This window comes from Cervus canadensis, chromosome 29, assembly GCF_019320065.1.
Source record: "Cervus canadensis isolate Bull #8, Minnesota chromosome 29, ASM1932006v1, whole genome shotgun sequence".
NCBI lineage: Eukaryota > Metazoa > Chordata > Mammalia > Artiodactyla > Cervidae > Cervus > Cervus canadensis.
Genome location: NC_057414.1, coordinates 17,311 through 34,792, shown reverse-complemented (window position 1 = coordinate 34,792; position 17,482 = coordinate 17,311). Strand labels below are relative to the sequence as shown.

Sequence of the window (17,482 nt, the reverse complement as noted above, 5' to 3'; positions counted from 1 at the left end):
AAAAGTAAAAACATATCTAGGAATTTCTCTAGAGCTGTTGCGGGCAGTGTGGGTTCGGTTCAGTTTCAGATATCTCCTTGTTCCAGCTTACACTTCTCGATATCTATAGGCCCCTTCCGGTGTAATTGGTGTTAACTACTGGGATTTTAATCTGTTGCACCTGTCACTTCTGAAGCGGTTCCCTTCGTTTATTTGGCTTCTGTTTGCTGGTCTCTTCAGTGTCTAATTTCCACCCTGACACAAGTGGGCAGAGATGGTCTCTTGTTTAGGTTCACTTGTTCAGTCGTGCTGTGGGGAGGGAGGGGCGCTGCAGACAAATGTCACTGGCGTGTGTGGGGAGCACTCGCAGTGTTCTGGCCACACTGGGTTTGTCCCGGCTCACAGCGCGTGTGCTACACTGCTCAGGCTCCAGGCTGCTCTATAGGGAGCGAGCCCTGAGTTGCATGCGGTTCCAGTTTTCGGGTATTCCACAAAAGCACAGACTCAGTTGGGCCTGAGCAGCTCAGGCAGCCAGGAGCTTGACGAGAGCACTCTCCCCGGGTGTGGTGCGCCTTATCCCCTCCGCGGTCCCAGTCTCAGTTTCTGCGTGCTCTGGTCCAGTGCGCCTTGTGTCTATTCTGGGGAGCTGGTTTCTAGCCACGACCCTCCTGGCAAATGTCAACCATCCAGAATCTCAGGAAGTCTCTGGTTGGAAACTGGGAGCCTGTTTGCAGTTTGGTAGGGGGTGCGGTCTCTGGGGCGGAGTTTGCCCCTTTCCCCTCCCCCCTGCCTCCTGCCTCTGGCGGGGGATGGGCCGGTCTGCAGCCGGCTAGCTCCTCTCTGGAATTGCTCAGCCCTTCCTTTGTTCCTAAGCAATGCCACCCACTCCTCTCTGTTCAGCCCCCACTTGCTGGTGGCGGATGCAAGCGTCTGGTGTACTTTTCTGCTGGGAGTTGCTTTTAGGCATGTAATCTGTGGGTTATATTTATTTTTCCTCCCAGTTAGGTTGCCCTCCGAGATTCGAAAACTTCCCCCAGACCTGCCAGTGAGAGGGTTTCCTGGTGTTTGGAAACTTCCTTTATTATGACTCCCTTCCCAGGATGGGTCTCTGTCCCTAGCTCTTTTATCTCTCTTTTTATCTTTTATATTTTGTCCTACATACTTTTGAAGACAACAGCCTGCTTACCTGGGCACCTGATGTCCTCTGCTAGCGATCAGAAGTTGTTTTGTGCAGTTTGCTCAGCGTTCAAATATTCTTTCAATGAATTTGTAGGGGAGAAAGTGGTCTCCCCGTCCTATTCCTCCGCCATTTTAGCTCCTCCCCCGCCTCCTTTTCTTTTCATTTCTCTTCTTTTCACAGCTATTTGTAAGGCCTCCTCAGACAGCCATTTTGCCTTTTTGCATTTCTTTTCCTCGGGGATGGTCTTGATCACTGCCTCCTATACAATATCATGAGCTTCCATCCATAGTTCTTCAGGCACTCTGTCTATCAGACCTAATCCCTTGAATGTATACATCACTTCCAGTATATAATAAGAGATTTGATTTAGGTCATACCTGAGTGGCTAGTGGTTTTCCCTACTTTCTTCAATTTAAGTCTGAATTTGGCAATAAGGAGTCCATGCTCTGAGACAGTCAGCTCGTCTTGTTTTTGCTGACTGTAGAGAGCTTCTCCATCTTTGGCTGCAAACAGTATATCTATCTGATTCCAGTATTGACCATCTGAAGATGTCCATGTGTAGTCTTCTCTTTTGTTGTTGGAAGAGGGTGTTTGCTATGACCAGTGCATTCTCTTGGCAGAATTCTGTTAGCCTTTGCCCTGCTTCATTTTGTACTGCAACACCAAACTTGCCTGTTACTACAGGTATCTCTTGACTTCCTTCTTTTGCATTCCAGTCCCCTATAGTGAAAAGGACATTTATTTATTTATTTATTCTTTTAGTTCTAGAAGGTCTTATAGGTCTTCATAGAACCATTCAACTTCAACTTCTTCATCATAACTGGTTGGGGCATAGACTTGGATTACTATGACGTTGAAAGGTTTGCCTTGGAAATGAACAGAGATCATACTGCCATTTTTGAGACTGCACCCAAAAACTGCCTTTCAGACTCTTTTGTTGACTAGGAGGGCTACACTATTTCTTCTAAGGGATTCTTGACCATTGTAGTAGATATAATGGTCACCCATTTCAGTCCATTTTAGTTCACTGATTCCTAAAATGTCAATGTTCACTCTTGTCATGTCCTGTTTGACCACTTCTAATTTACCTTGATTCATGGAGTTAACATTGCAGGTTCCTATGCAATATTGTTCTTTACAGCATCAGGCTTTACTTCCATCTCCAGTCACATCCACAACTGGACACTGTTTTTGCTTTGGCTCCATCTCTTCATTCTCTCTGGGGTTATTTCTGCACTCTTCTCCAGTAGCATATTGGGCACCTACTGACCTGGTGAATTCATCTTTTAGTGTCATATCTTTTGGCCTTTGCCTTTAACTTTTCTTCTTTTCTCAGCTTTTTGTAAGGCCTCCTACATACCTCTGTAGATTGGGGAAAAAAACAGCCTAAATCCTGAGAAAGAGACACAAGAGATCATATTTACTACAATGAATATTAGGGTGCTTATATCTTTTCCAATTACTCCTTTTGATTTCTTCCAATACATTTGTGGTTTCTGTTCAGTCACTAAATCATTTCCAACTCTTTGCAACGTCACGGCCTGCAGCATGCCAGGCTTCTTTGTCCTCCACTGTTTCCCAGAGTTTACTTAAATTTATGACCATTAAATCAGAGATGCTAGCTAACCAAATCACCCTCTGGCACAGCCTACTCCTTTGGACTTCAATTTGTCCCAGCATCAGTCTTTTCCAAAGAGTCAACTCTTGAGGTGGCCAAAGTACTGGAACTTCAGCTTCAGCATCAGTACTTTCAGTGAATATTCAGGGTTGACTTCCTTTAGGAGGGACTGGTTTGATCTCCTTGCAGTCCAAGGGATTCTTAGAGTCTTCTGCAGCACTGCAATTTGATGGCATCAATTCTTGGGCGCTCTGCCTTCTTTGTGGTTAAACTCTCACATCCACACATGACTACTGGAAAAACCATCGCTTTGACTATACAGATCTTTGTCAGCAATGTGATGTCTCTGCTTTTTAATACAGTATCTAGGTTTTTATAGCTTTTCTTCCAAGGAGCAAGCATCTTTTAATTTCATGGCTGCAGTCACCATCTGCACTGATTTTGGAGCCCAAGAAAATAGTCCATCACTGTTTCCACATTTTCCCCAACTATCTGCATGAAGTAATGGGACACCATGATCTTTGTTTTTGGAATGGTGAGTTTCAAGCCAGTTTTTCACTCTCTTTCACTTTCATCAAGAAGCTCTTTAGTTCTTCACTTTCTGCCATAAGGGTGCTGTCATCTGAATATCTGAGGTTATTGATATTTCCCCCAGCAATCTTGATTCCAGCTTGTGCTTCATCCAACCCAGCATTTCACGTGATGAACCCCACATTTAAGTTAAATAAACAGAGTGACAGCATACAGCCTTTACATAATCCTTTCCCAATTTGGAACCAGTCCATCATTCTACATTCAGTTCTAACTGTTGCTTCTTGACCTGCATATACGTTTCTCAGGAGGCAAGTAAAGTGGTCTGGTATTCTCATCTCTTTAGGAATTTTCCACTTTTTTTTTTTTTTCTGTGATCCACACAGTCAAACATTTTAGCATAGTCAATGAAGCAGAATTAATATTATTCTTTAAAAATAATAGATTTCATTAATATTTTAAAATAACTGATTCCACATTAAAACAAAACAAAAACACTGCAAGACAATTAATACTGATTGAGGTAAAATTAAATATAGAAATTCCTTGACATCACTCAAGCTCACAGAGAGTAAACTTAGAAGACAAAATTTTGCCTTCTTAATTTCTCAATCCGAAAAGTGTAGTAACATGATCGTTTTATTGAGTTTCAGAATGTATATCTAGAACATTTACTTTGTGAGTGGTCTTGCATAATAAACTTTCAATGAAGTAGGTAGATTTACGTTTGTATTTGATAAGTTTTGTGTCACAGAACCTCACAATGGCTCTGTGACATGCGGGTGGGCAGGGCTAGACAACAAAGAGGGGAGTGAGAGTAGCAGCCATATTGTAGCATGCACACATCTTCTGTGATTATTCACTCAGGCACTACAGTAAGCTAAGACGATCATGAAGGACGTTTACATGCAAGAATCTTACCCTGATTTTAAACTAGAGAGCTTACACTAATTCATCTTCTCACTGTTGCTTGACGGGCAGACTTTTAATAAACACACACTTATAGGCCCAGTGTCTTCCTCTACAGGAAGCTCTGGGTTAGTCCCATCTTCAAGCTCTTCCTCTGAGGTGATCCAGTTCACCAGTGTCTCCACAAGAGGAAACATTATACTTGGGTCTGGTGACCTCACTTTTGTCATTATTTTGTAAAATACAGAAACATGGAGAAATAAAATCACTATCATGCCAGCATTCCTAAAAAGACTTCATGACTATGACAAATTATACTATTGTAGCAATGATCCTATATTGGCATATTTCACTTAGGAAAGGAGAGTGGTAAGGAAATTGGTTAAGACTTGGAATATAAATCCCTTGGGGTTGATGTTAACAAGAACCTGCCCCAGCAAGGAATGGTTGTGCCTTTGCAACATACTGTCATTTTAAAAAAGCTTGTTCACAAGCACTTAGGAGCATCAGCCACTTGAAATGTACACAAACGGTACATGTGTCTTAAAAGACTTAAAGACAGGGTCAAGATTCCTACTCCTTTAAAAAATTCTGTGTTCTCAAACTGATTGTTCAGTGGAAAAAATGTCAGGGAAGAAAGGTAAGGAAATGTGTGACTTCTTCAAAATATTTTTTGCCTTAATTTTTCCAGGATGGTCACTGTTGTTTCTGTTTTGACTGAGAGTAACGTATTCATGAAACTGACCCAAAGGGGTGTCTGAGCTGGGGCCTTTCTCTACTGGCAGGGAGTTTCCTGGTCTTTTGTTACTGGGGGGCACTGGGAAGCTTGATCTCTGTGAGGATATGGGGCAGAGAAATTTCCATTCTAGAGTGGTGACCAGAGGAGTTCTTATGTTGAAGTGCTTTTTTACAATCCAAAATTCAATGAATCAATACAGTAAAGCTCTTCTTCCATGACAGAATATATTTAGTGAAACCTCAGAAAACAAGTTCCCAAGTTTTTCAAGACATTTGCTAAACTCTATAGAGATGAAAGAATCTTTCCAACTTGTCTGGTAAATTAAAAATAAAAATGATTGACAGAGGCACAGGTTGGGTTTGTGATACAATCAGTGACTCTTGATGAGAGGATGTTTGCAGATATGTTTTTGAAGATAAGCCAATTTGTTAAAGGAGTCTTGTTTCAGGAAATCTAATCATCCATATTAACCCCATTGGAGGACTGGTGAAATGTAATCACTTGAACAAATGGGTGGGGTTCAGAGACACAATATAAGGAGACTCCAGGAGGCAAAGTCAGTCTTCTCCAGAACTGAGAGGGAGTGTTTGGAGTTCACCTGCATCTTGAGACTTCTGAAAGCCACACTTGGAACTCTTGACCCCTGAACCAACTTCATATTATTCTCCAGGGTAGACTGTTTCTACAGCTCCTTAGGTAAGTACACAGTTCACCACAGAGCAGCTCCTGTGACTCTCCTAAGGGAAAACAAATGAAATTCCCTAATTTTAATTTATTGGTAAAATGAGAGTTTTTTCAATGTAACAACCTTGTTTACTAATTTAGTGAAATGATCCTGTTCCGGTTTTGTTAGCTTGTCTTGGCATGCACTGTGGAATGATTAGGGGGATGTGTTTTACTTCTGTGATTGCATTTCTTTCTTAGTTGTCCCCATGCATTTTCAGGACTCAGAAAGTGGCTGACTGATATGTTTTGTGTTTGATATAGCTTCTAAAAATATTTCTTAAGACTATTTGATTCAATATGTAGTACCTATCACCACTTACCCGAAAAGTGGAGTGTGTCGGTATATACCAGAGAGATAATACTCTACACTATTGAGAGTGCACACAATGAATTGCTGAAAATATTGCTAAAGTGAGGTAACTATCATCCCTCCAAAAAATACATTTTTGACAGAAACCTTAAAGAAGCTAGGGAATGATTGAGCAGTCAGAAAAGTGACACTGGTTGGATAAGTTACAATTTGCCAAGATTTAGTTTCCTCTTTATTGACTCTGAATGTACTCAAAGTGCTTTAAGAAGAAAAAAAAAATTGGATACAAATGCAGATTGAGATAAAAAAAAAAGGACATCTAAAGAAAATGCATGATAATTACGTTAAATAATAAAAACACAAGCTTAATCAACTACCTCACACCAAATCAATGACTGGCATAGAGAATCGTGACTGTTTGCAGAAATCAGGACCCACCATGTACAGCCATCAATTTGGTCAAGCTCCTGAAGCTCGTGCTCTCTAGAGGAAAACAAGACCTCAGCAAACTGAGCTTCTCCAGTAGTTAGAAGGGAAACAGGCCAGAAAATAGGTAGTGTTGGTGAGGCCACTGAGAAAATTTTCTGCAGCTCTTGAAAGCTCTCTTTGTGTTTCTGTTTTCCATTTGCATCCAATGAAAAATCCAGATTCTTCTGCTCCTTAAGCAGTGCATTATTTAGTCACAACCCAAGTCTAATTTTGTTTGTTCCCTTTTTATCCTGGGGAAAGAGGAATAAACTGATGTTCTTCCCTCAGGAAAATGGACTCAGAAATCCCAGAAGCCTTCCAGAAGGATCTCACCTGCCTCGTCTGCCTGAATTTCCTTCTAGACCCAGTCACCATAGGCTGTGGACACAGCTTCTGTAGGTCCTGTCTTTGTCTTTTCTGGGAACAAGCCGAAGTCCCTGCCAGTTGTCCGGTGTGCAGACAACGATCAGAACAGACAAACTTCAAAACCAATTTTCTTCTGAAGAATCTGGTGTCCACTGTTAGAAAAGCCAATCTCAGGCAATTCCTGAAGTGTGAGGAACAGCTGTGTGGGACCCACAAGCAGACAAAGACGATCTTCTGTGAAGCTGGCAAGAGCTTGCTCTGTTTGGTCTGCTCTCAAGGTCAGGAGCACAAGACTCACAGACATTGTCCCGCTGAAGAGGCTGCTGAGGAATCCTGGGTGAGTGATGCCTCTGAGACATGTAGGAAGCTTGGGGGTGGTACAGCTAAGAGACTAAAATGATGATGCTTAAATCCTCTCTTTACTGACTTGGTAAAGAATCCACCTGCAATGCAGGAGACCTGGGTTTGATCCCTCAGTTCGGAAGATCCTTTGGAGAATGGAAAGGCTACCCACTCCAGTATTCTGGCCTAGAGAATTCCATGGACTGTATAGTCCATGGAGTCACAAAGAGTTGGACACAACTGAGCAACTTTCACTTTTACTGACTGCCACGAACAGATCTAGTTTACAATAGTAAAGTGGTGAAGAATATAGAGCAATATACCTGCTTTGTGGAAATTGTATCCAATGGCTGGCTGATGAAGCTAACTGAAATTATTTGGGTGATATATTATTATGCTAATGACACTGTAGGACCTTCATTTTAAGAAAGAAACTGACTGTAAAATCAACAAGTGCCAAAATACTTTTCATTGAATACAGGTTTTCTAATCCTATACAAGAAGGAAGATATAGTCAGTACATTGGATTTTTACAGAAGATAAACATAAGTATATTCAAATTTTGATGTAAGTTGCCACAGAAGCTGAAAATTAGTCATACCTTCAGCAGATAATTACCTAATGATGTGTGGATTTTTAGTGTAGAATTTCATAAAACAGATCATGAGTGAGGAAAAATAGGGACACCTGGTCACCTGCCATGGTCTGTCAGTGTCTCCCTCAAGGACTTTTATCTAATAATCGTCAGTACATTCCAATCTTTGGGCTCTGAAACTCCAATGTATTTGCTTTTCTTGTACTAAAATTCACAATTCTTTTACAGGAAAAGTTGGCAAACCAAATGAGATCTTTATGGGAAAAGATTCAAGAAACTGAAAGAAATCTCAAGAAAAATGGCAGAGGAACTGACCCTTGGATGGTAAGCAGAATAACATATTTCTCTGAAAAAAACAGATTGAGGCAGACAGTCAGACACTTGTCATTAATAATGTGAGCTGAAATTACCATGTATAGTGAAATTCAGAGAGGGAGTTGAACACCATCAGAAAAAATCTTATCACCATTCAACCAACATTTTCGTGCCTCTCGAGCTCTTTAGAATCCAGTGGATCAATAACTAAAACAAAAGACCCATTAGAAGAAAGTTCTAAGGTGGAGGTTTATGGTGTGATGTGGATGATTATATAGACATGATTCAGTATCTCAAGGAAAATTTCTCAAGTTTAAGATCAATTCCAGTTCTGAAGTTCAAGTAAATGTTTTAAAATCCATGGGTTATTTCAGGCACAGATTTCTGTCAGTCATACATTCCAGAAAGTAAAAGGCATGTCATTGGGAACCACAAAGTACTGTGGTTAGTACAAAGCACTATGGTTAGTACTAATCTGATTAGTACATGAGCCCAGGTGATGCAAAGCAAACAGGAACAGTTAACTCCTTAACATTTTAAGGAGTGTGTCCATCATGGTGAAGAGTGATTGCTCTCTGACTAGAGAGTGATATTGGTTCAAGTTGGAGAAAATGTGACATGTTAAACAACTCAAGGGGGAAAGGAATAAGGAGAATGAGTTGGAGCATGAGAGAATGAATCATTCAATACCAGGAGGAATATGAAATGGAATGAAGAGAAATGATCTTCCAAACAGCATGGGAAGAAGCTTGTGAACTTACAGGGAGGAAGAAAACTGATTCATAGAGAAAAGAACACTAGCAATAAATGATTGAGGCTGGACAACTGTTCGAGGGCAGGCAATAAATTTTAGGAAGATGTTTCCTGAGATTACCAACACTGAAAGTATTATGTAGCATGGCTGCTAAGAGAGAAAGCCAGGAGATACTAGGTGAAACACAAGCTTACTTATTAGCATTGAAATGAGGATATTTCATATGACACATGAATCACCCATAAATTTCAATTGCTTACATGGGCTCTTTCACAATTAAGAGGGGGCATATGAAAGAAATGATTCATGAAAAGATTTTCTCCAAGTGTTTTAGGAACTCCTGAATTAGATGAAAGTTGTTTGAGGAAAGGGTGGGTTTGGTTTCTGATCAATTAAAAAGAATGAAAACAAAGTGAAGGAAAGAGGAATGAACTTGACTTCTGAGATGAGGGAGGGCATGCATTTAGCATGGATGTAGCTTCTTGGGAGAGAATGTGAATCAGAGCAAACTAAATGATGTTGAAATTCATCTCTCAACAGTTTTATGTGTATCGACATGGAGACATGGTTAGGAGAACTTATCAGATGGCACCCCCATTTCTCCCAGAGGAAGAAGATTACTATGTAGAGAGTGTTATAAAAGAAGGCCAAAACATATGCAATCAACTCAGAAGAAGGCAAGAGGAAATAATCAGAAAGAAGAGAGAGCTCCAAGAAATACACAAGGAGCTCATTCAAATGTGCTCTAAACCAGATGTGGAGCTGCTCCAGGTAAGAACTGAGGATCTGTTTGAAAATACATTACCTGCAGTTCACACCTTTGACTTCCGTGACATAGTAAATTTCTTCATCCCCTGAGACTAAGATGGAATTCTCTCCTACTTGGAAATATTATAGATAAAGTACAACTCATGCAACTCATGACTGAGCAAGCTTTACAGTATTCTGATCCCAGACATTCCCCAGGGAATATTCCCTTTTCAAAATCTCCTTTTGTAACTTGCCTCTATTAAAACCAGAAAGGAACAGCTTATGTACTCATTCCATTTTTTGGTCTCCAAATGTGTAATGGGAGACATTTGGGCAAAGTGCGTATATGTATGTATATACATATATACAAACACACATACACATGTATATGTGTGTGTGTGTGTGTGTGTGTGTGTGTGTGTGTGTATATATTTCCACTTCCTATTGGGATATACCAGGTCTCACTAAACATTAGTTTGGAGCTTATTACACTCTGGGGAAAAGCCGCAGGAAAGATCAATGTGCAGAGAGCGGAGGGTGAATCACCAGCACTCTTGTCCTTTCTCTGTTTCACCTTTCGTTTCATTAACTCATCAAGAAATACATTCCATCCATATAAAATATGTTGTCCCAAAGGTTTTTGTTTTTGTTTTCAGAAAGAAAAGGAAAACAGATGTCTCAGACTGTTTCTGATGGTGATGATTTGAACTCTACTGAAGTTTCGCCAACCCAAATCATGGTTGCCTATATATAAGGTCTAACTTGTCTTTTTTTTTTTTTTTCCTTGACAGGAATTGGAAGACAAACTGAAATGGTAAGTTTTTGATGCTGATGAGGGCACCTGTGGGCTCTGACAGAGATACAGCAGCATTTAACAAAGCGATGACGTGACTTACCTAGATAATGCTAGATTGCTTGTGTACATGTGTCTGCACCTGTTTTGCTGAGTATGATTTCTTGCTCAAAAGGAAGTTAGCCTTTTTGTTCCTGTGGCAGAGGGAGGTATTATCCAGCTCAGTGCAAAATTTTTTTCAACGTCAGTAATTTCCGATTTAGATTTCAAAATCACAAACAGCTAGACGTGCAAAGACTAGTTTTTCCCAGATTTGAGGTTAGAGAGGCAATTATCTCTGAGAAATGGGCTGGAATCAGGGCAAGAAGAAGAGTGAGAGTAATTTTCCAAAAACAGCTCAATTCTATCCCATGAGGGTGGAGAAGAGATTTAGATGAAGAATGCTGAGCTGAAGGATGTTGTCTTATCGTAAAGGCTGTGTTTAAAAGCCCTGGGCAGCGGAAGGATGACCCGTATCTTCCTCTTACAGGAGTGAGTCAGCACAGCGGCACGTGCCTCAGCCCCTGGTCCCTGAACTCCCTGCGCGACCCATGTCCGGGCTGATGGACTGGCTCCACCGCTTCCGAGGTGAGTGTCAACCCATGGTGCGTCCATTCTGCAGGCTCCTTCAGTGATGGTGTCCACAGAGTCTTTTCCTGCTTAGCTTTCACCTCCTGCAGGGGAACAGCCTGCAAACAGGCAGGTGCAGACATATGTGGTCACAGAGTCAGTAACATCCTTACAGATTACATGCAGGCTGGTGCAGATACTGATTTGATTCAGGCCTCATCAAATATTTTTAAATTTCATAAAAATTTGTATAATGAAAAAAGTAACATGTTCCCAAAATGGCTTCTTGAGCCCTAGAAATATCATGACATACAATGTCAGCTGCTCACTGACTTCTAGAAAACTGGTAATTAAAACAGGATATTAAAATTTCAGAGTTTAAGTGAAGTTAGAGTTTTAAAACCTCTTTTAAGAATACATTTTCTTTTCTTTTTTATTTATATCATTTTTAAAATATTTTCTTTCTTTAGTTTTAACCACACGAGGGCTTTGTTGCTTTGCTCAGGCTTTCTCTAGCTGTGATGAGCCAGGTTCCCCTTCACGACAGTGGTGGCCTTCTCATTGCAGCAGCTTCTCTTGCTGCAGAGCACAAGAGACCCCTGATGAGTGAGCTTCAGTAAGTGTAACGTGTGGGCTCAGTAGTGGTGGGTCCTGGGCTCAAGAGCACAGGCTCGGTAGTCGTAATTCACAGGTTCAGTTCCTCCACAACATGTGGAATCGTCCCAGATTAGGAATGTCCCCTAAACTGGCAGGAAGCATCTTATGCGCTGTGCCACCAGGGAAGTCCTAAAAACATTTTTGCTTAACAAGTTCTTAGCAACTGAAGACATAAAGTGCTTTTTCCACTCACATAATATGACAAAATGCATAAGCCTCAAAAATCAAATGCAGAAATCAAAAGGAAGCAAATGGTTGGATGATGAGGCCACAATGAGCTCCGTGATAAACCTCACCCTGGAGGGTGACTTAACAGGAAGTGGAAGACTAGGCCTCAGTTTGGAACCACAGATCAAAGACAGATAAGCCCTACAAAGAAACTACTCTGAAGAAGCCATCCTTAGGTTGTACTTCTTCAGTGTCCATTTGCTAACTTAACTGAAATGGTAGAGTGATCACCATTTTCCTTTCTACAATGCAGCTCTTTTCCTTGCACAGTGGTAGGGAAGGTGGGGATAAGATATGCTGTCATGGTCTTGGAGGTGATCGATGTCCAGGAGTCCTATCTTTTAGATATAATAAATATACAATATTACACCCAGCCAGAAATTACCTTGACCTCCCCCTAACTTATAATCTCTAAACTTGTGGGAATTTTTTTTTACATTTTAATTAGCTCTTTCTTCAGCAGATATGTTAGCAATATTTAAATCCTATACTTTCCAATCAGAACTGCCCTTCCAATCTTACAATGTATTTCCAGTGAGACTCCAGGTGGACCACCTTCTCTGGTAGATAATTTGATTTTTAACACTGATTTTGACTGACATTTTCTCTCATCTCTCCACAGTTACCTTTTCATTCAATAATGAAGTAAGCAGTCAGCACATCAGGCTGTTCGATGATGCAAGACGTCTGACTTATGAACATGGCAGCCTCCATGCATCTTCAGATGGTGGAACATCCAAGTATTTTGCTGCATGGGGAGACCAGAGCTTCACCTCTGGCAAACAGTACTGGGAGATGCTCGTGGACAGCTCTTGGGACTGGGCTGTAGGTGTCTGTAAGGATTCCTGGATAAGGAAGGACGACGGCATACTGGACAAGTCCAACAGGGACAACTTTCTCCTTGTGTGTGCGAAGCAGGATGACCATTACCAACTCTGGACCACCGCCCCCACCACACCTCTGTGCATAGAGAGACCTCTGGACAGGGTTGGGGTGTTCCTTGATTGTGACAGTGGGAGTATTAGTTTTGTGGATGTTGCCAAGCGCTGCCTCCTTTGGAGATACGATGATGGCGTGTGCACTTTCCCTGTCAGGCCCTTCATCTGCACTGGCCACATGTGAGGAGGCTGAGTCACAGCCCAGACGGGATGCTCAGGACTCCTTCTCTGAGGGGACCCTTGTCCCCTGCAGTATATCAAGGAGACTTCCTGACCTTTAGGCACTTTCTACTGTAATGGAGCTTCCTTTATTGTTATTTGATGTGAAGATAGTGTCGAATGCAAATTTCACTTGGTTGCCCTCCATATTCTTGACAATAAATTCTTCTATTGTTACCATGTGTCCAGAATGTATGCTGTGGTTTTTCACTTCCTTCATGAACTTCCTAAATTCACAACAATATGACCATGTGCCTCCCACTTCCTGGACCTCAATACAAGAACTCAGAGCTTGCACAGCACAGGCAGACCTGGTCACCAACCAGGCCAACACCAGCCTGCAAACTTCTCCTGCTTCCTTGTAACTTCCTCTGCCCTATATACATCTATTCATCCTCCGGATGAAATCTGATTTGCAGGGAAATCGCCATTGCCCTGGAAACTGGGAAAAGCATTTCTTTTAGAGAACTCAGAATTTGCGTGTCTTTTGCTATTACAATAGTATAAGGGAAAAGACAGAAACAATCTCCTAAAGGATGGACCCTATGGCTTCCCTTTGGCATATCTGAAATACCACCATCATTATCACCATACCTGAGGGCCATTATTAAATAAGGGCTACTTGAAGACACTTAGTGTGAATTTTAGGACCATTGATATGATAACCCAGAAAGTTAAGTCAGTGAGGGTGGGATAAGCAGGACAAAGTGATAATACATGTTCTCGTTGGGATAAAGCTGGATGGTGTGGGACTTCATTGCACCACAGAGAATGACTCACAATTAAATATATTTGAATTGTTTATTTCTTAGATTTTCCATTTAATATTTCCTGAACAAGGTTTTAACCACCTGGGTAACTGAAATCAAGAAAAGCAAAACTGCAGATGAATAGTTTACTCTATATTAAAAAAATAATAATCTAGAGAAAGGAGTGAAAGAAGTGTTTGGACTTTGAATAATTTCCAAGTTTTCCTGTGGGTAATGTTACTGTGGAACAGAGGATTAACATCTAGGTCATCAAAAAAAAAAAAAAAATAGCAAGTGAAGAACCTGTATACCATGGGGCCTTGCATAAATATGAATTTCCACTCTAACAAAGGTTGAGATAATCCGTCTGAATTTGTCATATTGTAAAAAAATCATTACATGTGGCTTATTTCTCGAAAAAAACAGGCTTTCTGAAAGTAACCAATGAATACAATTGCCTTATATTAATGTGTCTGAGGAAAAGTCAGACTGATAGTTGACAGAAAGGATGCCATGAACGTACGAGTACACATCATGAACTGAAATGAAAGTGAAAGTCGCTCAGTCGTGTCCAGCTCTTCGCAACCCCATGGAATACAGTCCACGGTCTTCTCAGGCAAGAATACTGGACTGGGTCAACTTTCCCTTCTCCAGGCATTCTTCCCAACCCAGGGATCAAACCCAGGTCTCCCGCATTGCAGGCAGATTCTTTACCAGCTGAGCCACAAGGGAAGCCCAAGAATACTGGAGTGGGTAGCCTATCCCTTCCCCAGGGGATCTTCCCAAGCCAGGAATCGAACCAGGGTCTCCTGTATTGCAGGTGGATTCTTTACCAACAGAGCTAAAAACCTAAAACAAAATAAGCTAATAGATGCTTAAGAATAATTTAAACTTATGTTAATTTAAACATAAATTTAAATCATGTTAGTAGTTGCAAATTCTGTATTAAAGCTTTGGAGTGTCAACTTTAAAGTTCACAATCAGGACAATAATACATCACCACTATTAATGTTTTTTTAGACAACTGTCAAAACACAGTAAGAAATAAACTTTAGGTATAAAAAGTCAAGTATGATCATTATTTCGGATGCAACTGCTGTTCACCTGAAACACACTAATAAAAAATAAAGTAAAAAAAAAAGTATACAAAAAATAAATAAATCACTAAGATTTCTTTTGGAAACAAGATTAATATTCAAACTCAATTTTTTTGTGTATAAAAGATACTACTACTACTAAAAGATACAATAGTTCATGAAAAAAAAAAAAAAGGAAAAAAGCCAGGAACCTAGAGGGGGAGTAAAGAACAAATAATGAGAGGACCTTAATCTTAAGCAGATTTCCAATATCATTCATACATCAGTAGAATATGTATTAGTGACAAAGAGTCAGGATTTCTGCTAAGAATAAATGCAGAAGCTGGCTTGAAAACAAGTGGCATACCTCATTCAAATGAACATGAATTTGTTTCTATTTTTACTTTTCTAAGTCAGAAAGAAACACTTTATTGGCAGATCAGAACTTAAATATACATATGGAAATAGTTCTGCCCCAATCTATGCACTCCCAGTAGGAGAGTGACCTACTTCTAAATTTAGGAAGTAAGGAAGTGAGATGCCAAGATTTTGAAAGCTTTCTTAATGTCACCTAGCCCATCTCTCATTAAAATTTCCCCACCGCAGTTCCAATATAGGGGTCTGTGAGGAGAGATCCATAGAAAAGTAATGGATCATAGAATAAATATGAGAACGTTGCAGTTGGTAATTATGACTGGGGCCTTACCTTGTAAAATGTTTCCTTTATAAACTCCTTAGTAACTAAATGTGTTGCAATGAGCACAATCATAAAACTACATGAATAAAAATAAAATAAGTCTAGGAAGCAAGTTTTATGAACAAAATCATTCAAGTTGGTGATTGATGAAGCTATACATAGATGATAGTCTGGAGGGCAACTAGCAAGCAGTGGAACCTACACCTTGCATGCAATCAGGAGTAAAGAGCAGAAAATTACTGATGATACATTTCTTCTAAGAAGGTGCATTTATATTTTCTTCCTAAATGTAAATTTTCAAAACTGGCATCTCCTAATAACCTGGGCAAGGTCTTTAATTGGGTCAAAGAGTAGTCACCTTCTTCCTTGACCCAAGAAGAAGCAGTGGAAGTAAGTTTTATTGCTAAGAACTTGCAGTAATAAAAAAAAAAAAAAAAAAATCCATGAAAAGTTTGGGTTATCTATCTTAATATATTGGGAGGGCCATTGTTAGTTAATGGACTATAAGATTTACAGTTAAAGTTAAGCTAATAGTTATCGTCAGTGTATCAGGTTTGCATCAGCTAGGGTTCAGTTACAGGAGAGAGAGAGAAAGACAAAGCTCCTGCTCACAGGGCGCTGCCCCCTATGATGCTGGGGGGAAAGTGTGAGGACAGGAGGGCCTTCCTCGGGGCGGGTAAACACAAGCAGGCTGGAATCCGAGTTATTCAGGGCAAAGCTGTTGCCAGCGGGAGGCTGAGGCACTGGGAGCAATGCTGATCCACTTATTGTCTGCACTTTTATTCCAGGAGTTTCTATACATTCTTTTAAAGACCTCCTGCTGATTAAATCGGGTGCATCTGCATAATCTCCTTAGATCAGAGTCTATATCACAGATTTACATCCTCAAAACCTCTTCACAGCATCACCTAGATTAGTATCTGCTTGAATAATTGCAGGAGACTTGAGTGTTCAAAGCGGCTGATGGATTACCTTAAATCCTTGTATTACAGCCTAGCGAGGTTGAAACAACAGAACCCCATTACAAGATCATATGCCATTTTGCATAATTAATTATAAATCTTATACAAATTTTACCACTTTAAGCTTAGTACACAGAACTGCCCACTAGAGAATGACCTGAATATGTACTCTGTTTCTCAATAAATGCAACAATTTAGAAAACACTACTGATTGCAATGATAATAATATGATAATGCTTATAATATTGAAATTTTGGTACCTTAATCACCTTATGTGATCTTGGCTGATATCTGTGCCTTTTAATCTTTAATGTTACATTCTTCAGTGTTTGAATTATTTTGTAATGATTGCTGTCAATTAGATTCATTGGTTTCAAAATATTCCTAAGTCAGTAAGCCCACATGAGATATCACAGACTCAACCATTCTTTTAAAAATCATTTTTTAATATACAGTGTTGTACTGTATAACAGGGTAGAAAGAAGGAAAGAAAGTGAAGTCGCTCAGTCGTCTGACTCTCTGCGACTGCATGGCCTGTAGCCTACCAGGCTTCTCCATCCATGAGATTTTCCAGGCAAGGGTACAGGAGTGGGTGGCCATTTCCTCCTCCAAAGGATCTTCCCAACCCAGGGATCAAACCCAGGTTTCCCACATTACAGGCAGCTGCTTTACCCTCTGAGCCACCAGGGAAGCCCATATGGAGCACAGTATTTTTAATAAACTATTCTCTACATTGTAGAATTTTCAAACATTCTATTCAACTATATAGCAACTGGACAAATGCTTTAGAGAGAAAGAAGAAGATGCATCATTCTTCTTATCACATCCAATCAGCATTATCTGCTATAAACCTGATATAATTTGATGTTAAACATGTTAATGTTGCTGTTAAACATGATTGTTGGTTAATGTAGTTTTTGGAAGGTTTCTTACCTGTAAAGTGAAGTTTCTTTTTTGTCCTGCTTTATAAAA

General features: G+C 40.2%; 1 protein-coding gene across 1 annotated transcript; it reads left to right on the top strand.

Annotated features, from left to right (window-relative positions):
* The first annotated feature begins 6,752 nt into the window (after positions 1 to 6,752).
* Positions 6,753 to 12,991, top strand: LOC122431422 (tripartite motif-containing protein 43-like). The gene is made up of 5 exons (XM_043452733.1): positions 6,753 to 7,163; positions 9,373 to 9,603; positions 10,374 to 10,396; positions 10,905 to 11,002; positions 12,492 to 12,991. Exons 1-5 carry the CDS (start codon positions 6,753 to 6,755, stop codon positions 12,989 to 12,991), a joined length of 1,263 nt encoding a protein of 420 aa, XP_043308668.1.
* The last annotated feature ends 4,491 nt before the right edge of the window (positions 12,992 to 17,482 follow it).